At 53.3% G+C, this 26,625-nt stretch overlaps 2 protein-coding genes across 2 annotated transcripts; both read left to right on the forward strand.

Moving 5' to 3' along the window:
* The first annotated feature begins 282 nt into the window (after positions 1-282).
* Positions 283-19,878, forward strand: DPP9 (dipeptidyl peptidase 9). Its single transcript, XM_059489735.1, has 21 exons — positions 283-455; positions 2,209-2,296; positions 4,630-4,883; positions 7,495-7,607; positions 8,291-8,464; positions 9,069-9,237; positions 9,400-9,513; positions 9,760-9,888; positions 10,381-10,442; positions 10,961-11,061; positions 12,396-12,573; positions 12,753-12,918; positions 13,000-13,079; positions 14,852-15,004; positions 15,151-15,286; positions 16,023-16,168; positions 16,690-16,836; positions 16,976-17,128; positions 17,634-17,776; positions 18,074-18,185; positions 18,597-19,878. Exons 2-21 carry the CDS (start codon positions 2,241-2,243, stop codon positions 18,687-18,689), a joined length of 2,679 nt encoding a protein of 892 aa, XP_059345718.1. The 5' UTR covers positions 283-455; positions 2,209-2,240; the 3' UTR covers positions 18,690-19,878.
* A 2,120-nt stretch (positions 19,879-21,998) lies between these two features.
* MYDGF (myeloid derived growth factor) lies at positions 21,999-25,693 on the forward strand. Its single transcript, XM_059489746.1, has 6 exons — positions 21,999-22,184; positions 23,067-23,117; positions 23,613-23,674; positions 23,971-24,052; positions 24,595-24,667; positions 24,963-25,693. Exons 1-6 carry the CDS (start codon positions 22,005-22,007, stop codon positions 25,040-25,042), a joined length of 528 nt encoding a protein of 175 aa, XP_059345729.1. The 5' UTR covers positions 21,999-22,004; the 3' UTR covers positions 25,043-25,693.
* The last annotated feature ends 932 nt before the right edge of the window (positions 25,694-26,625 follow it).

A 26,625-nucleotide genomic window follows, 5' to 3' on the forward strand; every position in this document is an offset into this window, starting at 1 on the left:
GTATTGCACGGACTGCCCAGGGAGGCGGCAGACTCACCGTCCCTGGAGGTATTTAAGGACAGACTTAGCTCCACGGTCTGGATGACAAAGTGACTATCGGCCACAGGTTGGACTGGATGACCTCAGAGAGCTTTTCCGACACCTAATGCGTTCATTTTCTAACAGCTCCCTACTCCCGCAGGCATCTCCCCCCCGCTAGAGGCACTGGTTCCTCCCGTGCCGCCCGGGCGCGCTCCCGCCGCCGCCGCGCGCGCTCCCGCCACTTCCGCCGCCGGGTTAGAGGTCGCGCCGTGGCCGCCGCCGCCCCCGCGCCCCCGTTTCCGGGGCTGCCCCGCGCCCGGGCCATGGAGCGGCACTGACGGAGCCGCCGCCGCCCCCTCCCTCCCCCCGCCCTCCCTCCCGCGCAGGAGCCGCCCCCACCCCCGCCCGGCACGGGGAGCTCGCCGCGCCCCGCGGTGAGTGAGGAGGGGAGGGGGGGATGGCGCGCACGGAGGGTCCCGCCCCGGCACGGGCACGGCTGGGTGGGGCCCGCGCCCGTGAGGGGCGGCTGAGGCGGGCGGGGAGCGCTTACCCGCTCCGTGGGCCGCATCCTCGCTGCCCGGGGCGGGGGGTGCCCGGTGGGTGCGGGGTTTGCCCCTTCCGTGGGTTCTTTCCCCCCTAAGGCATGGCGGCGGCCTCTCCTTGCCCCGGGGGGCGTTTGCTCGCCCGGCTTGGGCCCGGGCCTGGCCCTCGGGGGGTTTGCAGTTCAGTTCCCCCGCAGCTGCCCACGGATGGGGTGATGGGGGGTCCCTGCCCTTGGAGGGGGTCCCGTGTGCCCCCAGCAGCCCCCGCTGGGCGCAGGAGGGTGAGGGGCTGCTCTTGTGCTGCCCTTGCACGGCAAGGAGCCGTGAGGGACACGAGGGGCACAGGATGCTCCATCCCCGGGGATTCCCCCTCTCTGCCGTCCCGAATCCCGGCCTTTCCTCTGCACCAAGGGCAGAGCTCCCGGAGAGAGCTGCAGAGGGACACGGGCTGCTGGCAGCCTTTGCCAGAGCTCATCCCTCGCTGGAGGAATCTCCGCAGCTTTATCCCACCCTCGCTGCTTTAATTTTTGGAGATCTTAAAGCTCCCGGCCACGTTGTAAGGGCTCCTGTAGGTGACTGTTCCTGGGTTCTGTTGGCTCTTCCCGAATGATTCACGCTGGTTCCTGATCTCTTTTGTGTATTTTGCTCATTTTCTTTTTTTTTTCCCTGGTTCGAGACTTTACCGTTCCTTCCCTGTGTGAAATGCGTGATCTGGGCTGGGTGCAGTGAGGGTTCAGATGTTCCTCAGAGCCATTCAAATCACAGAGCAGCCGAGCCTGGCAGGACCTGGGGAAGTCTCTGGTCCAGCCCCTGCTCAAGGCAGGGTCAGCTGGGAGATCAGCCCAGGTTACTCAGCATTCCTGAGCATCGCTCCCTGCCTGCATCAAAAACTGCCCTAAAACTGCTGAACGCTGCTGCTTCCTCCCTCTCTGCTCTCCTCTGCAGCAGAGGGGTTTCTTTGTGAGGCTTTGTCTCTCCTGGTCCCCTGTGAGTTTACTTTTGGTGGAGAAATGGCTGTTTGGGGAGAGCAGGAGCCTCAATAAAGGGCACTGCCGGGTCTTGAGTGTGTCTGTGATTCAGAGGTAAAGACCTTTGTACTTGGGGAGACAGGACAGCAGTGAAGCGCCTTCCTGTGCTCCTGGAGAGCAGATGGGTGTGGGGAGCCAGGGTGGCAGCAGGCTGAGGCACAGGGCATTCAGGCTTGGAAGATAAATGTGGGTTTTATGTCCCAGGTGGGACTGTGACCCTCTGGCTTCTGGTGTGTCCTTTGTTTGCCTCTTCCCTCTAAGTGCATGGACCAGACCTCTGTTTGATCAGGTTTTAGTACCCGATACTTGCAAGAATTCCAGGATTTTGGGAAGGGGATGACAGAAAGGTTCAGTACTCAAGATTCTCAGATTTTAAGAATTTTCTGGGAAGGAACGAGGCACACCACAGAGTTCACTGGGCCTCATTGTTCAGATGAAGTCTCTCAGATTTATCAGGGCTGTTCAAACCCAGGCTGTGTTGGCAGAACAGATTTGGACCACAGAATGAAACCCAAGGATTTATTTGTGCCTCCCCACCCAGCTGGAAATGTGACCTATGGAAGATGCTTGTACCCAGCAGCTGTATGAAATCTCCTTTCTCCCCTCTTCCTCCCCAGTTTGCTGTCCTGCCCAGCTCTCTGAGTAGTTAATGCAGAAGATAAAGAGGGTTCGTCTGGAAAACGAGACTGCAGGAAGTTGGAGAAGGTACGTCCAGGCCCCCGTGTGGCCTCTGTGTGCTGTGGGACAGAGCTGCCATCACCTCTGTCCTGAGAGGAGCCCCATCTGTCCAGCCAGGATCTGTGAGGCAGGAAGTGACTCAGGACAATAACTTGTTTCACTCACTTCCAATATGGAGCTTTACAGTTTTTGTGGGTTCTGATTTCCCACCTGTGCTTGTTGTCCCCTCCAGACTAACACCTTGCCCAGAGGTGGCTCACCCACCTCACCTGACAGGGCACAAAGGGCATTAAAACAGCCCCAAGGGGCAGCTCCATGCTTTTGGGAGTGGAGAGAGCAGTGTTCCTGCAACAGCTCTGAGTCACCTCAGTCCCTGCCCCGGCGTGGGCCTCTCCAGCAAGGTGGAAATCTTCTGTGTGCCATTGCTGCCTGTCTTATGATGGTTAATAACTGGTGTCTTGATCCACTCACGTTTGAGTAATGTAATCCCCAAATCTGCTCTGAGATAAGTTACTCCATGCACTTATTTACTTACATACATGGTGTTGCCAAACACTGACTATGACTTTTTCCAGAGGTGGCTGTAGTGACAGAGGCAGAAATCTGAGTTTCCTTTTACTCTCTATCATGCCAGAACCTGTTTTAGGAGATTTTTTTTCCTTCTAGTGGGAGGTATCCACTAGATACCTCCCTTTGGAATTGGATGATCATTAAGGTTACTTCCAGTTTAAACCATTCTGTGATTTTGTGAGAATCCACCAAGCTGCAGCAGTGCCAGTGGTAATTCCCAACACTCCCACCTCAGTTTGTGTGGTGGCTGCTGTGCTTATCCCACTTCCCCACTCCATTCTGGTGTCAAAATCACCAGGATGAGAACAGTGCCAAGCTTAGAGCTGTGCTGTTCACATGATAAAATCATGGCAGTGTATTTTGGAAGGGGCTCCAGGCTCCAGTTCAGCTGGGGACAGGTACCAGTATCACATCTGTGGATTGGTTTTAAAGGTTAAACTTGCACTTGTGAGGAGCCAGCCTGGCTGAGTGAGACGGATTCATCAGCTGGGTGAGAGTTACCCAAGGGCCAGGCTTTGTGAGCTAAAGCCAGAGTATTTAACTGAGTTGACCTGCAGTGGGATGGGGTTGGGAGAATTGCTCTCAGTTTATGGATTTTCATGGTCTTTCTGTCATGTGTTTCTGACAGGCAGCACTTCTGCCTTCAGATGTGATTTTAGCTGCTGCAGTGGAGAGCCTGGATACAGGCAGAGGCCACAGACACAGTGTCTTAAAACATCCCACATCTCTTTTGTGGTTTCACTTGGGCTTCCTGCCTGCCTTTGATTGGAAAATACTCCTCTTTATCCATTTTCAAGCTGTGGATTTACTGCTGGGCAGTAGGTACCAGGAGTACCTGCAGAATTATTTTGGGATCTTGTTCTTTTGTTACTATTGGCACATTTTGTACAATTTTGGGACTTAGGAGTCTGAGGAGATGTTACATTTTCAGCCCTTGCACAGGGCTGATTCTGTTTCCTTGGAGCAAAATTATCCAAGCTAATTTTGTCCAGTAAACTGAAGTTCTTCTGAAATTCTCTGTGACATTCTTTCAGGTGCCTCTTGGAGGGACATCCTGCTTCTCAAGTGGGGTGTCAGAAACAGGTTTCCCTAGTCCTCAGCTCATTCCTGCTTTGCAGTGGATGACATCACTGACCTTGGGCAAGTCTGTGGGTCCACCTCACCTCAAATTAACATTTGTGTTAATGTGGAGGTGGTTCTTATCCTCTCCTTCCACACCTGCCCACTTGGAAATCTCTGAGGAATGTGTGCCACGTTTCTCAGGGTACAGCCAGGGTCTGCTCCTGCTGCCTTGTCTCTCTTAGCAAAGCACTTGCACCTTTTTTTCCTGATTTCCCATCTCTCTTACATCATTCCTGCCTCAGTATCTCCTCAGGTAAGTGAATGGGTCTGAACCTCTCTCCCCAAGTGATGGGCAGGTTTTCCTTTGGGATAGGAAGAGGATTCCACTTCCATGGTCTCACAGGGCAGGAGTTTGTGTCTTTATGATAGCTCATAGCTTTGATGACATATCCATCCGAATTCCTGGAGTGGTTTTCCTTTGAGTCAAGCTGCCTGTTGTCTGCACCAGAATCTGCTGCTTGAGTTTCCTTTAACAGCTTATTCCAGAGCCAGCCCTGGGAGAGGGAGTTCTCTGAGGTCAATATCTTCATTTACAGGATTCCATATGGGATGGGAGATGGACTTTTCCTTTCAATGTGTTTAAAATGAATCCTTGAGTGCAGAGAATCGCAGAGATCTGTAGTTTAAGGAGCACCTGCTTGATTTTAAGGCTCAATTCTCTCCCTCAGTTTTTTGCCCAGTTCTGAAGGAGAAGCAAGGATGACTGCAGTGGACACGCTCTCAGACAGCTCCGAAGTGGTCGAGATGGAGGATGTGCCTTCCCAATTCCAGGTGCAAAAGCATTCTTGGGATGGGCTGCGTGACATTATTCACAGCAGCAGGAAGTACTCGGGCATGATAGTGAACAAAGCTCCCCATGATTTCCAGTTTGTCCGGAAAACAGAGGAGTCCAGCCCGCACTCTCACCGCCTCTATTACCTGGGTAAGCCTCGTGCCAGCACCAGGGGAACCTGGGGCTCTTCCAAACTCAGCAGGGAAGGGGAGGGGAGGGATGGGATGGGAGAGATCTCCCCTGTGAGATTTGGGAACTGAGATTGGCTAACGTGGCTCAGGGCCCGCGGGATCTTCCGCAAAGCCTGGGACTGAGCAGGGACTCTCCGGTCCCAGACAAGCCTCAAACACAGGGATCAGCTGTGACAAGGGGAAGTGTTGGCCAGCAGCACTTCTGTGTGCTTTGTCACGCAGGGGATGGGCCAAGAGAAGGGACTATCTCGTGCCTCTGTAGCTTGGGAGAAGTGGGATTTATTTGCTTCATTAACCAGACTGACTTTCCAAGAAATTCGCTGCCAGTAATGACTAATTACATGTTGCAACATATTAATGGCAGGGTGGTGTGTCTTGCTGTATTAGGTATCATGAAGGTAGGATGCTCTCAAGAGCAGGGAAGAAAATTGAGGTGGGAATGAGCTGGCATTTCCCAGAGAAATATCCCTTTCCTTCAGTGGGACTGAAAGCAGAATTCTGTGTTGTACGGGTCCCTTGTTACAGATGGAGCCACGATGTAATTAGTGACAGTTGTTGGATTTTAGTAACTGCTGGATCATTTTGTGGCTGGTAACATGGGAAACTTTATAGACTATGAAGAGTTTGTTGTGCTTTGGGGCATGAGCTGATCATTACTGGGCCAGTACAAAAATTGCCAGATGTGCAACTCTGTGCAGTTACTGCTGCCCTGAAGTGACCCTGGTGTTCTTCCTTCTTTTTCCAGGTTTTGAGTGGAGGTCACTGTAGGATGCTGGATTTGAGGGACTGATTTGTGTTGTCACTAAGCAGCTCCTGTGTGTCAGTGACTTGATTTGTGTAGTTCTCATAAATTCTTGGGACACAAGTGCTGCTCTGAAGGGCAGGATCCAGAACTGGCATATTTTTCTTGTCGAGTCTGAGCAGTGAGGCTTGATTTAAAGCTTGAATGTATTTCCAGTTCACTTTCATACTGGTTTTGATCTAGATGATTAAAGAACTAAGTGGCTAATTTAAAATTTTTTTTTAATGTTCTGTTGTATGAAATGGCAACCAAACCAGCTACTGGGTGGTTGGTGTTCTGCCAGGGTGTGACTGTTCAGGAGCCAGAACCAGGAATGAGGATACACGAGTGCCTTTTCAGTGTTTCCTTCCTTAAGGAATTGTACAGGGCTTAGAGCAGATTAATCCCTCAGTTAAGATCAGCATCAGCCAGGTAATCCCAGGGTACCTCTGCTCAGATGTCCCTAATAAAGGGGAAATGCTGATTTAAATGCTGATTCTTTTCCATAATAAATGGACACTCCCAGAGATGGGGCAGCCACAGCTTCTCTGGGCAGCCTGTAAGTTCACAAGTGTTTAACTCAGTGTGCTGTTACTGCCCCAGCATGAAATAACATTTTAAAGTGTTTAAATAAAACTGAGCAGTGGATGGAGAGTCCTGATGAACTTTGCTGTAGGGTTGAATATTTCATTTGGAAGCAAAGTAAACTGTCTTTTGGGGAGGAAGGCAATATTTTCCTTGTAAATGCCAATTGATTGTAGTCAGCCTGAGGTCATTGGAGAAAGTTTGAACATAAGGGGAAGGGAAGTCCAGGTCACATTTGCCTCAGTGTCAGATATGAGTGTCCAGTCATTTGTTCCTCTCTGCAGTTTTTCTTGCATGGCCATCCTCAATCATTCCTGGGCCATCCCCACAGAGTTTTGTGTTGTATCGTGGCAGATGCTGCTTATGTTAAACACCACATGCTCAGCACTTTGGTGTTCCTGGATCTCTGAGGATTACATCTTCACATATTGCTCTGCTTCCTGAGCACTTATTAATATTTCAGTTTTAATTTGAAGTAACTACTGCTGGGTCAGCCAGCTCAGAAATCTCTCTGTTCTGCCCAGAACATGTGCAGAGTAGGCAGTATCAGGGCACAGATCCCTGTGTGAATTTCTGATCCAGGGAGTCTCTGCAGCATAAGTAGAGGGCAAGTTCATGGTCTTCGTTTTGGTGGAAGCTGTCAAAATCACAAGTCAGGATATTTGATGGTTGTTTTGGAAGTTGGATTAAGGCCAGGAGCTCATTTGATAACCGCAGTCAAAGGCTTATGTAAAATGACAAGGTCTTTTGACTCTGTAGGATACTGTTTCACATTTGAATGGGCTCTCTGGAGCTTCCAGGCTTTTCCTTCCCCCCTTGCAAGCTGCTGCCTTGGCCTGAATCAGGTCCCTGTAGCAAATTTCTGTATGAGAAGTGTGGAGGGTAATGTTGAGTCACCCATTCAGGGAGTGGTGCTCTTAGAGTGGAGCTGGAGCATGGGAGGACAGGCACAGAGGGGAAAGTTGGATCTAAAACATTCTGGAGAGGTGGGGTAGTGTTACATCTTGCTTAGGAAAATTCCAAACAAATCAAAATCTAAGTGGTTTAGATGTTATTCTGGGATTGATCTGGGAGCTGCTTGGGAAGGAATGTGGGTAAAGGTCTCTGGGCAGCCCCAGCCCCTGTTTCCAGACTTCTGTTTGAATTTGCTCTTTGTACTGGATAATTCATCTTGAGCAGGATGATGCTTTTGTCCTCCTGACAGGAATGCCATATGGTAGCAGAGAGAATTCCCTTCTTTACTCAGAGATTCCCAAAAAGGTACGGAAGGAGGCCTTGCTGCTCTTGTCCTGGAAACAGATGCTGGATCACTTTCAGGTAAGCCAGAGTGGGGAGAGCCTGGGGAAACCGGGTGATGCTGTGGTGGGGACATCTGTGTGGTGTGTGTCATCCTTCCTGCTTTTAAAATGTTGGGAAAGTTGAGTTTAAATTGCTGCTTCTGCCTTACACTGCTGTGAGTGCACCAGGAAGGGAGGGAACTTTCCCCTCCCTGTTTCAGTATCTTCGTGTCCTTTGTCACTGGCAGCATTGCAGGGTGTTGGTCTTTTCAGCCCTACTTGAAAAGTTCCTGGTGGAACAGAATTTGTCTGCCTTGACCCCATTTGGGCTGCGAGTTCTCTCCAGGGTAATTCAAGATCCCGGAAGAACTTTTGTTTGCAGTGTCTGACATGGAAACTGTTTGTGAAGGCTGCAGATAACGTCATTAAGTTAATTGGTTACATCTGATTTGCATAAGCAGAGCAAGCGCAGCTGTTCTCACTTCATGCTGAAGTGCCAACTGTAGAACTGAGAGATTCACAGCTCAGCCCTCCTGTAGAGGGGAATTTGGGGGGTTTAGGCCTCCTGGACCCCACAGCTGCAGCGTGGAGTACAGGAATTGGGCACCTGTACCCTGACACTGCTGCCTGTTTGAGGGGGGGTGCTGTGTCAGGCTCAGAGCACTCCTGTGAACGTTCCTCTCCTTGCAGATCCTTTCAGATATTCCTTTCCTTCACTTCTAGGCAACCCCTCACCACGGGATGTATTCCAGAGAGGAAGAGCTCTTGAGGGAGCGCAAGAGGCTGGGAGTCTTTGGGATAACATCCTATGATTTCCACAGTGAGAGTGGCCTGTTCCTCTTCCAGGCCAGCAACAGCCTCTTCCATTGTCGAGATGGGGGCAAGAATGGCTTCATGGTGAGTCTGCCAGGGATTGATTTCATGGGCTCCCCTCAAAGGGGCTTGATGGTTTGGATTGGAGATGGCTGCACGTGGAATCCCAGGCTGGATTGGGGTGGAAGGGACCTTAAAGCCCATCCCAGTGTCACCTCCTGCCATGGGCAGGGACATCTTCCACCATCCCAGGGTGCTCCAAGCCCCATCCAACCTGGCCTTGGACATTGCCAGGGATCCAGGGGCAGCCACAGCTGCTCTGGGCACCCTGTGCCAGGGCCTGCCCACCCTTACAGGAGGTTCTCCTGGAAGAACTTTTTCTCCTGGAAGAACTTCATGCACTGCAAGGGGCTCTGAGGTCTTCTCCAGTGAACATTCCCAGCTCTCCCAGCCTGGCTCCAGAGGGGTTTCAGCCTTGGAGCATCTCTGTGGCTCCTCTGGACCTGCTCTAGCAGGTCCACATCTTCCACATCTTCATCCCTTTGGTTGTGGTGACTGCTCTTGTGTCCTGTCAGGGCCACATTTGCCATCATCCCCTGGGCTGTGCTGCTGTGTCTGTTTTAGGCTTTGTCTGTGCAGAGCTGGGAGCTGATGTGGCACCCAGCTCTGTGTGTGTCTCTTGCCACAGGTGTCTCCAATGAAGCCTCTGGAGATCAAGACCCAGTGCTCAGGGCCACGGATGGATCCCAAAATCTGCCCTGCTGACCCAGCCTTCTTCTCCTTCATTAACAACAACGACCTGTGGGTGGCAAACATCGAGACGGGCGAGGAGAGGCGGCTGACATACTGCCATAAAGGTGTGGGGCTCCCTCCCCCCCAGAGGGAACTCCCTGGGGAATCTCTGCAATACCCCCATTCCTGGCTTATTTCTTACAAGTGCATTTGTCTTTTGGGTCAGCGTTTTCCAAGGACATGTAAAGGCAAAATGCAAATGCTGTCTTGTCTTTGTTCCTCTCCAGGCTTATCCAATGTTCTGGATGACCCCAAGTCTGCTGGTGTAGCCACTTTTGTCATTCAGGAGGAGTTTGATCGGTTCACGGGCTATTGGTGGTGTCCCACAGCTTCCACAGAAGGTCAGTCACTGTTCTGCTCATCAAATCCTGGCATGTGACTGCTGCCTCTGGCTAGGAATGAGGTTCTGAGCATGATTTTCCTGGGGAGATCACCTGAAGGAACAAAGCACTGAGGGGATTATAATTGTGCAGTGTTTGCAGGTGGTCAGAGCTGGGGCTGTACAGGTGTTCCCTCTGCACCAGTGCTCCAGGCAAGGCAGAAACAGCAGGAAATGCTGTTGTAAACATTCCTGCTCTCTGTCCCAGGTTCAGAGGATTTGAAAACACTGCGGATCCTGTATGAGGAAGTTGATGAGTCAGAGGTGGAGATAATTCATGTTCCTTCACCTGCCTTGGAGGAGAGAAAAACAGATTCCTATCGGTACCCCAGGACAGGTGGGTGAAACACGTGGGGCTGCTGAGGCAGCTCTGGACTCCTGCTGGAATCAGCACTGGAATTGGGGCTATAAACTCTGCATCATTAATCTGGGCACTTACTGGGATGTAGAAAGTTGTAAAAGTTGGGACCTAATTGCTCTCTGATCCCAAAACCTGCTGCAAGAAAAGCTGAACTTTAAATCCCAGCCCTAAATGAAAGGATTGCTGAGGAAGTGGAATATATCTGGTGGTAAATTGTGGAATACATTCTGAATCCCATCTTTCCTCTCCCTCCTGGGAACATGCACAGCCAGCAAGGGAAGGCAAAGCAAACTGTTCCCATTCCCAGAATGACTCTGGTGTTTGCTCACATACATATTTGATATTTGTAAATTCACACGGAGCCATTTCAGTAGGACCAGAGGCAGTTCTCCTTTAGAAGCTGTGTTTTGTGTTACCACAGAATGTTCAGCTTGATCATCTTGGTGTTTTTTCACTTCTTCTCTGCAGGCAGCAAAAACCCCAAGATTACATTGAAACTGGCAGAATTTAAAACAGACAGCAAGGGTAAGGTAAGTGATAACTCAGAAAGGGACATTGCACAGGAGGGTTTTTGAAGCTCCCTAGAATTAAAACAAGGTCACAAAGAAATCCTAAATAGTGTTAGTCTGGGTTTTTTACTCTCTTGTAATAGCTGGATCTCTAATGTGTTTATCCAAGAAACAGAAAGACTTGAAAATGCTGACAAGAATCATTCTGGGGGAGATTCAGCTGGGAATGTGGAGGGAAGGGGGAATTGGGGCTTGCCTGGTGCATCATGGCAGAGACAGGAGGGCTGGAGCCAGGTCTAATCTGGGGCTTCAGTCCCTGCCTGTGTCCTTTCCTGTGGCTCAATGCCAAAATCATTTTGCTTTGAAGCTGTTTTTCCCTTCTCTTCCTGCTCTTTATAGCAAGGCTTGCTTCTCCTGGCTTGACCTTTGCTGATGCCAGTAGCTAACCTTCCTTGTTCTGCCATCTCCCTGAGCTTCCCTGGGAGAAGGGGATGAGCTCTGGTGCTCTGATTTGATGTTGGGCCTTGGTTTTGCTGCAGATTGTGTGTGCTCAGGACAAAGAGCTGGTGCAACCCTTTGCTGCCCTGTTTCCCACTGTGGAGTACATTGCCCGTGCTGGATGGACCCGGGATGGCAAATAGTAAGTCCATTTTCCTCCCAAAATAACTTTCCCAAGGGCTCCTCTGGTTGCAGACCCTTGACATGATTCTGCTGTGTTCATGACCTGGTTTTAAAGCCCTGAGTGCCAGAAATGGCACATGAATATTTGGCTTCTTCAGTGCTGTGACATCCTAAAAGTAGGAACGAAGCAGAGCAGAGTGACAGGCTGTGGGGTTTGTCACAACCAGAGTTAAATGACATTGATACAGTAAGTGGGCAGTGCTGGGGAATTCTTTGGAGCTGAAGATGTTTAACACAGGTACAGGGTGTTTCCTGCTGAAAATGGGGGTGTTCTGTGGGCAGCTTTATCTTTGTTCATTGGCACAGCTTGTCCTGAGTCACAGAACAGGGTCTGTGGTGCCACATCCTTCATGCAGCATGTTCAAAGAGAAGGATTGCTCTGGGGCTGGCTATGGCTCCAAATGGGATACACAGTCTTGCCTGAAGAGTTCCACAATTCACCCCAATCTGATTGAAATTTTAAAGTTCTTCATTTTCCCCTCCCAAGCTTGGCTGTTAACTGGTGTGTGTGCAGATTAAGTTAAGGTGACTTGGCTGTCTTTGAAGGTGGCATTCTGTAACTCATCATTAATTTTCTGCTCTGGAAAGGAAATTTAGAGAGCTTTCCAGCAGGTAATCCCAGAGGTGATTGTGATGTTCTGCACCAGAGCTTATCTAAATGTGCTGAATATCTCAGTTCCTGAAATCCTGCGGTGCTGGGGGAGAACTGGCTCTTTTCAAATCTGTCTTTCATGATGAAACTCCCCTGGATGCACTCACAGGCCTTGGGGTGGCTGTGCTCTGCCATCTGTCATGCTGAGAGCTGCAGTGCAGCACCACTTCCAGGGACTCTCCTTGGAGGGGAGCAGGGCTGGGACTGAAGCAGCTCCTTCCCCTGGCACCCGTGTTGGGTCTGTGCCTCTCCCTGGCACAGCACGAGGAGGAGGCTGCAGACAGAGCTCTGGGAGGAGAGCTGGAACACAAACGGTGCTTCCTGGTGGAGGGGTGTCCAAGGAGGAGTTCCATTCTGGAGACAGGGCTGTGGTAGCAGTGCTCCCTTGGAACAGGCACTGGCAGATCTGTCAGACATCTCGCCTGAGCGATACCCCTGTGAAATACCAGAGCTGTCTGGCAGTACGTGTGTGTTGGCACAGCTTCCAGGGGATTAGAAAGCAGCAGTGATGAGAAAAGCTTTGCATTCAGATGCCCAAATCCTTTCTGGCAGCGGGGGGAAGAAAGGGATGCATGTTCTGAGTGTTGGAAAGGGACCTCTATTCTGTGGTGCTGACATTCACCTCCGACTTCTTTCCCCAGTGCCTGGGCTATGTTCCTAGACAGACCTCAGCAGAGGCTCCAGCTAGTCCTTCTGCCTCCAGCACTCTTTATTCCAGTCCCAGAAAATGAGGAGCAGCGTGCTGAATTTGCCAAAACTGTGCCAGAAAATGTCCAGCCATTTGTGATCTATGAAGAAACCACTGATGTGTGGATAAATGTAAGAGGCTCTGGGCTGGGAGGAGAACACGGGCTGCCCCTTCCTCCCTTCCCTCCCCTCAGTTAACCATTCTCATGTTGATTGATGTCCAGTTAAGTCCTTGCTATGGCAGCTTTGCTACTCAGTCCCAAATTTGGTGTTGAATAAATCACTGACAGGTTTCTCATCTTGCGTGGCAGGTTCATGACATCTTCTATCCTTTCATCCAGCCGGAGGGGGAGGAGGAAGAGCTCTGCTTTATCCGAGCCAACGAGTGCAAAACAGGGTTCTGTCACCTGTACAGGGTGACAGCAATCCTGAAGCCAGGCAGCCACGACTGGGTGCAGCCCTGTGTCCACAGTGAGGGTAAGGGCTGCAGCCCTGGGAGCTCCCCCTCTGTTGCCCTTCGGGGAGGGCAGTGATTGATGCTCGTGGTCTCTCTTGTAGATGATTTCAAATGTCCCATCAAGGAGGAGGTTGCTCTGACTGGTGGGGAATGGGAGGTGCTGGCAAGGCATGGATCCAAGGTAGGGGTTATTTTTATTCTCTTGCAGTGCTCAGCTCTGCATTGTCTGCCCCCAGTCCTGGCCTGAGCCCTCCCTTACGCCTGGGACCTGCTAGAACTGCTTAAGCTTCATTTTGTTGCTGTTTTTATTGCTGCCTCTGCTTCCCCCAGAAGTGCTGTAGGCCAGTGCACATGGATCTGATTGCCTTCTTAATCAGACTTCAGATTGCTCCTTAGGTAAATCCCAGGAGTGGGTCAGGCCATAAAAAAGGACACAAGTCTGAGGTTTAAGAGCAACAAAGAACCATTTTGTGGAGAAGCTGGGGATTGCTGCCTTTGCTGAGGCATTTTAACTGCAATGAGTTCTTGCTATGTGGAAATGTGTCCTGGCACTCAGAGTGAACTCTTGGTCTCCAGCTGATCCCTCAACAGAGCCTTTAGGAACAAGGCAGCTGGGGAATATAAAGCAATTTAGAATATGGAGAGGCTGTATCTGTTGTCGCTTGCAGAACAGCCAGAAATGAATTTTTATTAATCTTGTAGAAACCCAGTTTCATTTTTGCTTCAGGAATTAACTCCGAGTCTGATCTTTAACACTCCCAGGTGATTCTGTCAAAATAAAGACCTTGGCTGTTCATTTCCAATTAATCTGGATTTTCACTTCTCGCTTTTTAAAAGACCAACAGCTCCAAGCTTTTGGTTTCTGCTGCTTTTCCTCAATCTGCAATTAACCTGCTGTCCCTCCCCATGTGGATTCTCACTGTACATGCTGTTGATTTTGGCCACAGCTCTTCCCTGCATGTGTTATGGCTAAAATTGTGTTAGCAGCAATTATTTTGATGCATTTGTTGCTCCACAGGGCTCTGCCTGGTTTTCCTGGCCAATTGAGTTGGATGTTTTTCCCTTTGCTGTTCACAGGGGTCTTCAAACTGTGGGTTAGCCAGAAATAGCATTTGGAAACTGTAAGGTGGAAAAACAGTTCAGTTACTGTCGCTAGATCAATGCAGGATTTAAAAGCTGTTGCCTCTGTTCCTGCCTGACTGGGTGGTTTTTAGAAACAGCTTTATCTGGACAGTAAAACCTATTTTAATGTGTCTCAAAGTTTGGTGCTGAGAGCTGTTAGACTGGTCCTCCCACGAATGGGAATTCATTACCATGATGGCTGGAAAAAGGGACCTGTATCTTTATAATCCAGCCATGCTGGCTGTGGCCAGGTGAGAGTTGGGCTCTTCTGCCAGGTAACAAGGGACAGGAAACAGCCTCACGCTGCTCCAGGGGGATTTAGGCTGGAGATGAGGGAAATGGCTGCACTGGAAAGGTGATTAGGAACTGGGACAGGCTGTCCAGGACAAAATCACCAACCCTGGAAATGTTCAGCAGGGTGTGGATGTGGCACCTGGGGATGTGGGTTAGTGATGAACACAGTGCTGCTGGGTTCATGCTTGATCTTGGAGGGGTTTTTCCATTTTCTAGATGATTCCATGGTTCTGCAAGAAGCCATATAAGCACAGAATGTTCCTTGTTAAGAGGATGGCTTCCTGTTAACCTGCAGGGAGCAAAGCCCAGCTTTTTATGCCCATTAATAAGAAAATGTTTTGAGTCTTTAACAAAAGGGCTGAGGGACTGCTGTCTGTCACTGCACTGTGTTGTGTGCAGTTCTCCCAAGTGCTGTGTGTGTTCTCTGGCCTCCCAGCCCCCTGCCCTAAGCAGCCCTGTCATGGTCTGTGTGTGTTGTGGGCTGGCAGAGGAGCAGAGCTTGTCCCTGCCTGTCCCTGAGTCTCTCTCCTGGCACAGATCTGGGTCAATGAGGCCACCAAGCTGGTGTATTTCCAAGGCACCAAGGACACCCCGCTGGAGCACCACCTCTACGTGGTCAGCTACGAGTCTCCCGGGGAGATCATGCGCCTCACCACTCCAGGCTTCTCCCACAGCTGCTCCATGAGCCAGGTTTGTTGTTCCTTGCATTGATTCCTGACTGCCAGGGATCTAACTGGGAATGGCAATGACTCGTGGCCAGTACCAAGTCCTGAGTGCTGCTCGAGACATGGGCAGTGCAGCACCTCATGCCCTGACTGTGCTGTGTTCCCTGGCAGAACTTTGACATGTTCATCAGCCACTACAGCAGCGTGAGCACTCCTCCCTGTGTGCACATCTACAAGCTCAGCGGCTCTGACGATGACCCTCTCCACAAGCAGCCCAGGTTTTGGGCCAGCATGATGGAGGCAGCCAGTAAGTCCTGGGGAGGGGGCAGTGAGAACTCCCAGCAGTGGCCAGGAGTGATGGGGAGGGAAGGGGTCTGAGTACCTTCACTCTGAGGGAAAGTGAATCATGTTATCTTGTGAGGGAGATACTTCTCACTTGACCAGAAAATGTTCTGTGGGCTTTTGATGTGTTTCACACCTGGAGCAAAAGTCCTGCTCTGGAATGTACAGAGTTGTGGGTGTGGTTTTGCTTTGGAATCACTGAATGATTTAGGTGAGAATAGACATTAAAGTCCATCCTATTTTCATGCCCTGACATGGACAGGGACATCTTCCACTAGTCCAGGTTGCTCCAAGCCCTGTTCAACCTGGCCTTGAGCACTTCAAGGTGCTTTTAATTTGTGATTTCTCTGAAGAGGGAAGGGACAAGTACCTGGGATACAGTGGCTGCTCCATTCTGCACTGCAGGTTTAAAGGTACAGCTCACAGCAGCACCTGAACCCCTGCTGCAAACACATTGTCCCATCCCTGTTGTGGCACAGTGCCCATTGGAGAGCTCCCACCTGGTGAGGTTTTCCTGTGGAATCCCCTCCCTGTGCAGGCAGGTGGAGGCTGTGCTTCCCAGGGAGGGGCTTTGCTAAGCCTTGGCATGGTTTGGTGTGGAAGGAGCCCTGTTCAGGGTCACCTTTGGACAGGGCTGGCTCAGGGGGTGGGAGCAGAGCCTGCTCAGCCTCTCAGCACTGTGTGTGCCCCTCCTGCTGCAGGCTGTCCCCCAGACTACGTCCCCCCGGAGATCTTCCATTTCCGCACGCAGTCGGACGTGGAGCTCTACGGAATGGTCTACAAGCCCCACGATGTCCAGCCTGGCAAGAAACATCCCACGGTGCTCTTTGTCTATGGAGGCCCTCAGGTAAAAAGCCAGGGGAGTGCTGGGGTCAGGGCTGGGGCTGCTGCCCAGGGCAGAGCTCTGTCAGTCATGCAGCGAGACTTGCACTTTGGGTAGCAGTGAACACTGTGATGGAATCATGAAATCGTGGAATGGTTTGGGTTGGAGTCACCTTAAAGCCCATCCAGTCCCACCTGTGCCATGGGCAGGGACACCTTCCACTGTCCTAGGTTGTTCAGAGATCCAGCCTGGCCTGGACACATCCAGGGATGGGGCAGCCACAGCTTCTCTGGGCACCCTGTGCCAGGGCTTCACCACCATTACAGCAAAAAACTTCTTATAATATCTAATCTAAACCTACTCTTTCTGTCCCTGTGTTTGACCTCTGCTTCAAACCTCAGATGACTTTTCCAGCATGTGGTTTGATTTCTATGGTTCTGATAGCTCGATGAGTGGCTGCTGTCCAGCTCAGGATCCTCCACTGACACAGGGAGGCATTGAAAGGCAGCTGCTGAGCTCTGAAACTCTTTCTCCCTCCTTTGCAGGTGCAGCTGGTGAACAACTCCTTCAAAGGCATCAAGTACCTGCGGCTGAACACGTTGGCATCCCTGGGCTATGCTGTGGTGGTGATTGATGGGAGGGGATCGTGTCAGCGAGGCCTCAAATTTGAAGGAGCCCTGAAAAACCAAATGGTAACGTCCTCCTTGTGCTGGGAAATCTCTGTTTGTCCTTCCTAAGGGTTGTGGCTGCTCATTTCCTGTGTGAGTGTTTTTGTCTCAAGTTTCTACGTTTATCACATCCACTAACATGAGCCTCCTTTTTGCCTTTTAGGGTCAGGTGGAGATAGAGGACCAGGTGGAAGGTTTACATTATGTAGCAGAAAAATACGGGTTCATCGACTTGAGCCGGGTCGCCATCCACGGCTGGTCCTATGGGGGCTTTCTGTCCCTCATGGGGCTCATCTGTAAACCCAACGTCTTCAAGGTGAGCCTGCACCTTTGGGACACTTGGTTCTCACAGCTTCTGAACCTATTGGCAGCTGGAATTGGCATTTTGGTTTATTTGTGGTGGAAATGTCCCCCTGTCCTGCCTGCCTGGAGCTCCTGACTCCAGTCCTGTGTCCTGCTGCAGCTCATCCCTGGCTGGGGCTGGAGGAGGATGGCTCTGGGATGGGCTTGGTCTGCCATACAGGGAGAAACTGATGTGCTGTTCCCCTTCCCAAGTGCCCAGCACAGTTTCTGGATCATTCACAACCCCTCCTTGCAGAGGGAAGGCCTTTAGTGCTGATGTGCAGGAATTTTCCCCACTGTGACCACAAGAGGAGCAGCAGGAGGAGGAATCTGGGCTGAGTGGGCTTGCTGAAGGAGAATCCTGGTCTCAGTGACAGAACAGCCCAGAGCCTTTCTGCTGCCTCTCCAGGAAAGCAGGGGACACTTGGGCTGTTGAGCAGGCGCTAATGGCGGCTTGGTGGCACCTCTCTGTTTGACAGATTGCCATAGCAGGTGCCCCTGTCACCGTGTGGATGGCCTACGACACCGGCTACACCGAGCGCTACATGGACGTCCCCGAGAACAACCAGCAGGGCTACGAGGCTGGCTCGGTGGCACTGCACGTGGAAAAGCTTCCCAATGAGTGAGTACCCACCCCAGAGCTGCTCCTGGAGCTCTGCTCAGTGCCACAGGAATGGAAATGGAGGGGTTCTGATCTGCTTTAACTCGGCAGCAGCTGGGCCACAGCACCCCCAGCCCCCCTGGCAGGGAGGGCTTGAGGCCCATGGCCACAGCCTGGCTCTGTTCTTGCCTGGGTTTGGCTTGTCCAGCTGGTAGCTCTTTGCTCAAACCCTCTGCAGAGCTTTTATCTGGTGCCTCATTGTGTTTTCCATCTGGTTTCTCATCCTGTTTCTCTCCTTATCTCTCCTCCCATATCCAGGCCAAATCGTTTGCTGATCCTCCATGGCTTTTTGGATGAAAATGTGCACTTTTTTCACACCAACTTCCTGGTATCGCAGCTAATCCGGGCTGGAAAACCTTACCAGCTGCAGGTAGGAGGGGCAGGAGTGGGGAGGGAAGGTCCCATGGATCTGGAGGAAGTTCCCTGCTGTGTGTTCTGGGCATGGGAGGGGATGGAGGCAGATCCCCACATGCTGTTTGATGCTGGTGCCAGTGAACACCTCGCTGGACTCAGAGGAGGCCGGGAGGTGGCACTGTGGCTGTTCCGTGGCTGCCAGATGTGCCATGTGCAGGCAGAGCTGCTGCCCCGGGGCCTGGAACTTTCCTCCTCCATGAGCTGTTGTGTCCCACTTGGCAGGGGAGGCTGCAGTGAGGGAGGGGTGCTCCAGAGCTTCCCTGGCATTATTTATCCTGATGGAGACGGGCTGGAGGGAGCAGGGATGAGGGGAGGGGGAGCTCTGTGCCCGCTGAGTGACCAATGCCCCCTGTCTGCCCTGGCACAGATCTACCCCAACGAGAGACACAGTATTCGGTGCCCTGAGTCAGGAGAGCACTACGAAATCACGCTGCTGCACTTTCTACAAGAATACCTCTGAGAGCACGAGCCTCTGCAAACTGGACACTGACAGCTCACCTGCCCCGTGCCCTCCCGCTCCCCAGCAGCGTCCAACCCAGAGCACAAGGGGCTGAGTGCCCACGTCGGGCTGGGGATACCCCCAGGCCAGGGGGAAAAGCTGGAGGGCACCTTCCCTTTGGACAGTGCCACCTTCTCTCACTTTCCAAGCTGGAGGTCTGCTCCTGCTCGGCTGCTCGTCCTCCTCCTCTCCTCCAGCCTGGCTGTTCAATGCTTTTTTTGCTGCTACTCCCTCTCTCCTGGGAATCAATGGACAGTGGTCTGTGTCCCGAGGCTGAGGTTTGTGTCCATCTCTCTCTCCCCAATCCTTTTCCTCTTCCACTGCACCTGTGCAGTTCCCAAACTCTCACCTGCAAGAACTCAGTGCCTGTGTTGGAAACGGAAGAGCCGAATCAGAAGCTGCCTTAAGCCAGGAGTGCGAGGGAAGAGAACTACCTACTGCTCACCTGGGGATCTGCTCTGTGTCCTGGCCCTGCTGCCACACTGGAGCCCTGGGAGCTGAAGAGAGGTCTACAGAAGCATGCAACACTAGTCTTTTCTTTTTTATATCTGTCTATTTTCAAGTTTAAATTTGCAGAGCAGATGGAGGAAGTGGCCGGGGCCGGTAACGGCGCCCTCTGATCCTTCCTCTCATGGCCGCTCTCACTCAGAGTTGTGCCAACAGGTAGCACAGGCAGCTGGCTACAGCCAGAGCCTCTCTCCAGAGCTCACAGCAGCATTTGGGGTTTTGCAACACAAGATGGATGATATTTATGCAAATCCTCCCTCCCTCCGTTCTCTGTGCCGCCTCCTTGTCCCCTTGTCCTTCCCTGAGCTTTCCGATGTGCACTGAAATTGGCTGTGCTTCAGTTCTCTGCGGGTCAGTGACTGGTCCCCCTGCCCTGCCCGTCTACTCAGCAACGCTCTCTCCTGGTTTTTATTTACCTGGGCAACAGGAACTGCAGTTCTGGGGAGGGGGATTGAGCAATCACACCTCAGGGGAGCACATCCCCCCCTCAAGCCAAGGGTTCTGCCAGGGGCAAAACGAAAACACAAACAAAACCCACCCAAATGAACCACGTTGACCTGCCCTGGAGTATTTTAAGTGCGTATTATGAAAAGAAAATATTTTTATGGATTCTTATTCTTTTATAATTATGAGTGTAAGATGTAGCGACTCATTAAAATATTGGAAAGAGACGTGGTGGCTGCTTTGGGGGGCAGGAGGAAGCAGCAGCTGCTGCCACAGCCTGAGCAGCTCTGCTGCAAGCCAAGTGCTCTGTTCTTTCTGTGCCGAGCAGCGGAGAGAATATTAAATCCCTGATGTTCCTCGGGGGAAGCACGATCCAAGCAACTGAGGGTTGGGAATCCTGGGCTGTGTGCTGGCTCACAGTGACCTTGAGCAGCCAGCAGCAGCCTGGGGTGGGATTGGGGGTGCAGCTGCTCTGCTCCCCCTCTGGGACACGCTGAGCTGTTTGTGCAGGGCTGGGCCTGCCTCTGCTCGCCCTCGCAGCCCAAAGCTCCCAAACCTGGCCTTGCTTTGCCTTCCTCCGTGGGAGCTGCTGTTAATTAACCCGCTCTCAATGCCCTGAGGGTGCTGCTGGAGGCTTGTTCTAAACGCAGAGCTTCTTCCAGATGGGTTCCTGGGGATGGCTGGGAGCAGATTTTCCCCGTTCTTCTTGTCCCTGTGCCCATATAATTGTCCCAATATTGCAGCTGTGCTTTAGCTGCTACAAAGCACCTCAGGTGTGAGTTTTGAAAGGAGGGACTGGGATGGAGAAAGTTGCACCTCTGAGATGTGTCTATAAGAGCACCCTGCACCCTCTGTTCCTCACAGCCAAGTGGGTGCTGCTGGATGGTAAGAAGCTTTATTTTTGCAGAGTTTGTTTCTGTGCTTCCCTAATTTAATTTTTAGGCCTAATTTAAACTGCTTTTTCATGTCCCCAAAAAGCTGAGTGTTTCATAAAATGTCTTAAGACGCTCTTGTCTAGAAGAATTTGCAGATCTGTTGGCTCCTCTGATCCCCCAGCTTGCTGCTGGATTTTTTGGCACCCTAAAAAGGGGTCGGTCATCTTTTGGGGATTGAGAATCCCGAGAGGAATTAGCTGGGAAATCTCCTCGAGGAGCTGTTCCATATGGAACAGGCTCTGTCGGGGATTGAAACACAAATGATGTGGGAGGCCCCACCCCGGGCAGGGATGGGAGCAGGGTGGCTCTGGGTGGAGGATTTGCAGCTGGAGGATGAAATGAAGCTGAGTTCATTTCCTGAGTGAGTGGTAATGACAGAGGAACCAGCAGGTGCTGGGGAAACCAGGCAAAAAGCACTTTTCCTCAAGAATTTGGGACTTGAGAGTAGCTTGGGAGGCATTTCTCTCCCAAAACTCACCCTGTGGGGCTTTATTTTTAGGTGGATGGTGTGGAGGGAGAACAGATGTTCTGGAGGGCTTATTTTTAAAACAAAACCACTCCTCAAGCTACAGAATTAGCTCAGAAAAGTCCCTCCTTGCCCTGAAAGATGCTTGAATGGAAAACTTCCTGGCATCTCCATTCCCAAAGTGGGTGTGATAAAGGTGCTACCACAGCTCTGGCTCTGGGAAAGCCACGTCAGTGGAAACTCTGGTGGGTGCTTGGGGGTCTCAGGCACTTGATCTCTGTCCTGGGCCGTGCAGAACAACTGGGTCAGCTCAGGCATCCCAGAGTCCCCCAAAGGAGGAGTGGGGTGTCCAAGGACAGGGCTGGGCTCCGGGTGTGTCTGTGCTGCCCAAACCAAAGGGTGTAAATTGATCTTGGAGAATGCCCTGGGAGGGATTTTGGTGAAATCACAGGCATCCCAGCTCCGTGCTGGGACACAGGGACTGCTCCAGGCACGGCCTCTGCAGAGAGACCTCCTGTCCCTGGTCCCCCTCAGCCCCTCTCGGAGCTGGCACAGATTTCTGTGCCTCCCCTCTGCTCTAATCTAGGATTTTCCTGCTCTGGAGGCTCAGCCCAGGGTCCCTGACCCCCTCTCCCCATCCCCAGCCCCGTGCCATGGCCCTGGGGTTGATGCTGGCCCTGCTGGGCTGTGCCACAGACCCAGACCCTGCCCTGGAGGAGGCCTGGCAAGGGTGGAAGAGTCTCTATGCCAAGGAATGTCTGGTCCCTTTGCCCCTGACCACCGTGCCCATGTCCCTCTGTGCTGTTGTCCTCTGTCCCCATGGCCCCTGTCCATCCGCGCTCCTGCCCACACCCAACATGGCCGCCGTGCCGCCGCCGCCGCGCTGACCCCTGCCGGCCGCCGTACTCGCGTTTCCTCTCCAAGATGGCGGCGCCCGGCTGGAGGAGCGGCGGCCGCGCGTGGGCCGCGCTGGTGCTCGCGGCCCTGCTGTGCCTGGCGGCCCGGGCGGCCGCGGGACCGGGCACGGCCCCGGGAGCGGCCTCGAGCACGGCCGAGTTCGACGTGCGGCCCGGCGGGGAGGTTCACTCCTTCTCCCGGAGCCTGGTGAGCGGCCCGGAGGGAGGGAGCGGGAGCGGAGAGGGTACGCGCCCCTCGCTGATTGGCTGCGCGGCATGTCACTCGTATCGCCTGCTGTGGGGATTGGCTGGGAGTGAGGGAGGGCGGGGCGAGCGGGTGGGGGGGGCGTCCCCAGGGAGAGAGGGGTCCCCAAAGGGGGCGGCAAAGGCAGGGGGACCCCAGGGGTCTGCAGGGGAAAGGGGTCCCCAAATGTGACTACAAAGGCAGAGGGACCCTGGGGGTCTGCAAGGGAAAGGGGGTCCCCAAAGGGGTCTGCAAGGGAAAGGGGGTCCCCAAATGTGCCTACAAAGGCAGAGGGACCCTGGGGGTCTGCAAGGGAAAGGGGGTCCCCAAATGTGACTGCAAAGGCAGAGGGACCCTGGGGGTCTGCAAGGGAAAGGGGGTCCCCAAAGGGGTCTGCAAGGGAAAGGGAGACCCTCCAAGAGAAGGGGGGGGCAGGGAATATCCCAAGGGCAGGGAGAGGGGAAGGGGGTCTCAGGTCCTCATGGGAGGGGGCTCAGCAAGGGAAGGGCCCCAGTGCAGAAGGGGCTGGGGGTCCCTGGGTACCCCAGAACACGATTCCTCACCCGAGCACACCAGGCAGGAGGAAATGGTGGTGCCAGGGGAGGTTTAGGCTGGATGTTGGGAAACATTCCTCACGGAAAGGGAGGTGGGCACTGGCACAGTGGCACTGGCAGAGTCCCCATCCCTGGAGGGATTTAAGGCCGTGTGGCACTTGGGGACAGGCTCAGCGTGGCCTTGGCAGTGCTGGGCACTGCCGGACTTGGTGGTCCGGGGGGGCTTCTCCAAGCTCAGCAATTCCTGAAAAGCTGGTGCTGAACGAGGCTGCTGCTGTTCCTCTCTCTGCAGGGGGATTACAGCTGCTCCTTCACCTACTCGGCCCAGGGCGGCACCAACGAGGTGAGCTGGGCACCTCCTGCTGCAACCAGCTCCTTTTGCTCACCCTGAAAGGAAAAGAGGCTGGGAACTGTTTGTGTGAGAGCCCAGTCCTAACTGCAGGGAGCAGGAGGGGCCAGCAGGGAGGGCTGGGGGTGGTGGGGGGTGATTCTGGAGCTGGAGGGGAGGGTTGGGTGATTCTGGAGCTGCTGTGCAGCTGGAGGGGAGGGTTGGGTGATTCTGGAGCTCCTGTGCAGCTGGAGGGCAGGGTTTGGGTGATTCTGGAGCTCCTGCTGCAGCTGGAGGGCAGGGTTGGGTGATTCTGGAGCTGCTGCTGCCCCCGGAGGGCAGGGTTTGGGTGATGCTGTGCAGCTGGAGGGCAGGGTTTGGGTGATTCTGGAGCTGCTGCTGCCCCCGGAGGGCAGGGTTTGGGTGATTCTGGAGCTGCTGCTGACCCCGGAGGGCAGGCTCGGCCCCGCAGGGCTCTCCCCACGCTGAGCCGGCTCTGTCCCCCTGCAGCAGTGGCAGATGACGGTCGGAGTGAGCGAGGACAGCGCGCTCTTCTCGTGCTCCATCTGGAGGTGTGTCCTGGTCCTGAGCACGGCGGGGCAGGGACGGGGGCCCTGCAGGGATTCACACCTGGTCAGGGAGGGTTTCCCTCTGCCAGGGATGCTCCGGGGGCGTTTGGTGCAGCTGTTGGTTTGTAAATTCTCTGTTCCACTCTGCCCTGCTCGGTGGCACAGAGAGAGATTGTGGCACAATAAAAGATCCAGAGGTGGCTGTGGGGGCAGGGAGGGAGCCAGGAATCCTCCTCTCCTCTGCTCCTCCTCCTCTGCACCTCTGTGCCCATGACAAAGGCTCTGCTTTCTTCTTCCAGGCCCCAAGGGAAGTCTTATCTGTTCTTTACCCAGTTTAAAGCTGAAGTGAAAGGAGCCAAGATAGAGCATGCCATGGCTTATGTAAGTCCCAGCTGATCCCGGGGAAGCAGGAGTGTGGGAGGCTGCTATAAAACATGAATTAGACATGGAAAACATTTATTAGACATCTGTGCCATGAAATGTGCTCCATCACGTCCCTCATTAGAGGCTGGTGGCGGGCAGAGAGGGGCTGCAGGTGGGCAGCCTGCTGCATTGTGTGCCTGCCCTCGGCCACAGCATTGCCTGGGAGGGGGCTCCAAAGGGCACAAAGGGAGTCTTGGATTGCCTCAACAAATTGCATGTGACAAAGCAAATGAAACCTCTGCTGGTGTTTTTGTCTGGCTCATTCTTCCATTTCCCAGTTTCCAGGGGTGAGGCTTTCACTCACCCCAAGGACACGAGCCCGTGGTTTAATAGGACATAGAAAAGCAGACAGAGACTTTCCTTCAGACTTCCTTTGTGCTCTTAATTCTTTCCCTGCACGTAAATCTCAAACCCCTTCATTTTCAGTTGGTTTGAATTGTGTGACCTGCTGGATTGCCTCAGCCTCTCACCCTTCCTTCCTTCCTTCCTTCCTGTTTCAGTCTCAGGCTGCTGCGGGTGCCCTCAACGACATCCCCCTAAAGCAGGAGGAGTTTGGGGTCACTGAAACCACAGGTGTGTGCCTGAGGGGCTGTGAGGGAAGGGCTGGGCTGGGCTGGGCTGGGGGACACGCCGGGCACCACTTTATCTCAGATCCTGCTGGCAGTGCCATGGAGCTGGGTGCAGTGCTCTCGGTCCACCCCTGGCAGCTGGATGTTGTGGGTTAAATCCCTGGGTAAGCAGGGGTTTCACCCAGCCTGGCATGTGCACAACAGCAGTGGTCAGCACCCTGAGAAGGGCTCAATGGAGATGTTTTGTTGCTGCTTTTCCATCTGCTGACCCTGGTTTCTCTCTCTGTCTCTCTCTGCAGTGTCCCACAGGGAAGGCAAGTTCCGTTTCGAGCTGTCCAAGCTGATGATTGTGGCAAAATCCCCCCGTGACGAGCTGTGAGCCCAGGCCAGCCCTGGACAGGGCCCACGGCCACACCAGCACGGCAGGGAAGGCATTTCCTGCATTTCCTGCAGGGTTTTCTTTTGGTTGGCCAAACCTTTTATGTTTTCCACACTGCAAAGTGCTGGGGACCGACACGAGTGGGGGCTTGGAGGGCTGGGGACAGATTTGTTCTGCCTTGTGTCAGAGTAACAGCCCAGGAGGCTCCTGATCCTGCTGTGCCCCTTCCTGCCTGGCTCTGCAGAGGGGCTCCTTATCTGCCTGCCTGGCAAGAGCAGTGCAGGGAGATAAGGGGCTGGACTTAAGCAGGGCTTGCTAAAGGGAGGTTTTGACTCTGTGGTCCCTGGAGGGGAGGTGGGATTGCTCTCTCCACCAGCGTGACAGGAGGAAATCATTAATTCAGGGGGAGGGAGGGGATTGGGCAAAGCTCCGACTCCGTGGTGAGTGTGGGGCTGGGCTGGGGGAAGGCAGAGCAGCTCATTCTGACACAATCAGGAATCAATCCAGGCGTCACTTCCACGTGTCAGCACAACCACGGGACTCTTTTATACCTACAGGAAAATGATTTTTTTCTTATCCAGAGTAATAACAGGGAATGTGCAATTCCTTTCCTGTGTAAATACAGCGCAAATAAAGAAATAAAGCATCGTGCTCTGGCCTGAAGCTGCTCTGTTCTGTCCCTCCTCCCCTCTCCAGCTGTGGGGACCTTTGTTGCTGCTTGGCCAGGAGGAGCTGAGGTGTCTCATAGGGATTTGGGGGCTCCACAGCGTTTAGGGGGATTTTCCAGCTGACACAGGCACACACCTTGGGAACAGCAAAGCATTTCTGGCTGGGCATTCCTCAGCCCCATCCCAGCACACCTGCCTGGGATTCCCAGCTCTGGTTCCTGCCCTCCTGAGGGCTCCTGCTGTTCTCCACACCCCCTTGTGAATGGGCTTTGCCTCCACCCAAGCTGTGTCACACAATTATCGGTGACAGCTGCAGCCAGGCCTGTGAAATGACAGAGACATGGCCTTTGTGTCTTTTCTTTCATCTTCTAAGGCTGAGAGTTATCAGTGCCAGGGGTGGGAAGGGAGCAGGAGCCCGTGCCTCAGACATCCAGGGAACAGGAGGCACCAGAAGGTCACAGAGATAAGGCCAGTGGAGGTTTTGTGGTGTCTCGGGTGCTAAAAGGGCAATTTCCAGTGCTCAGAGCTGTGCTGGGAGTGCCCTGAGCATCCCCTCTGCTCTGGGCCTGCAGAGCCACCCCTGCTGCCAGGGCTCTGCTCCCGGGCCCTGAGGGGATGTGGGGTGCAGAGGAGCCCCCGTGGGTTCTGCTGGGGGCGGGATCTTACCAAATCATGGGATGGTTGGGGTTTGGAGAGACCTTAAAGCCTCCATGGGCAGGGACACCTTCCACTGTCCCAGATTGCTCCAAGCCCTGTCCAGCCTGGCCTTGGGCGCTGCCAGGCATGGGGCACCCTCTGCCAGGGCCTCACCCACCTCACAGGCAGGAACTCCTCCCCGATATCCCACCCAGCCCTGCCCTCTGGCAGGGGAAGCCATTTCCCTTTGTCCATGCAAATCCAGGGACAGCACAACCA

This window comes from Ammospiza nelsoni, chromosome 27 (assembly GCF_027579445.1).
Source record: "Ammospiza nelsoni isolate bAmmNel1 chromosome 27, bAmmNel1.pri, whole genome shotgun sequence".
Lineage (NCBI taxonomy): Eukaryota > Metazoa > Chordata > Aves > Passeriformes > Passerellidae > Ammospiza > Ammospiza nelsoni.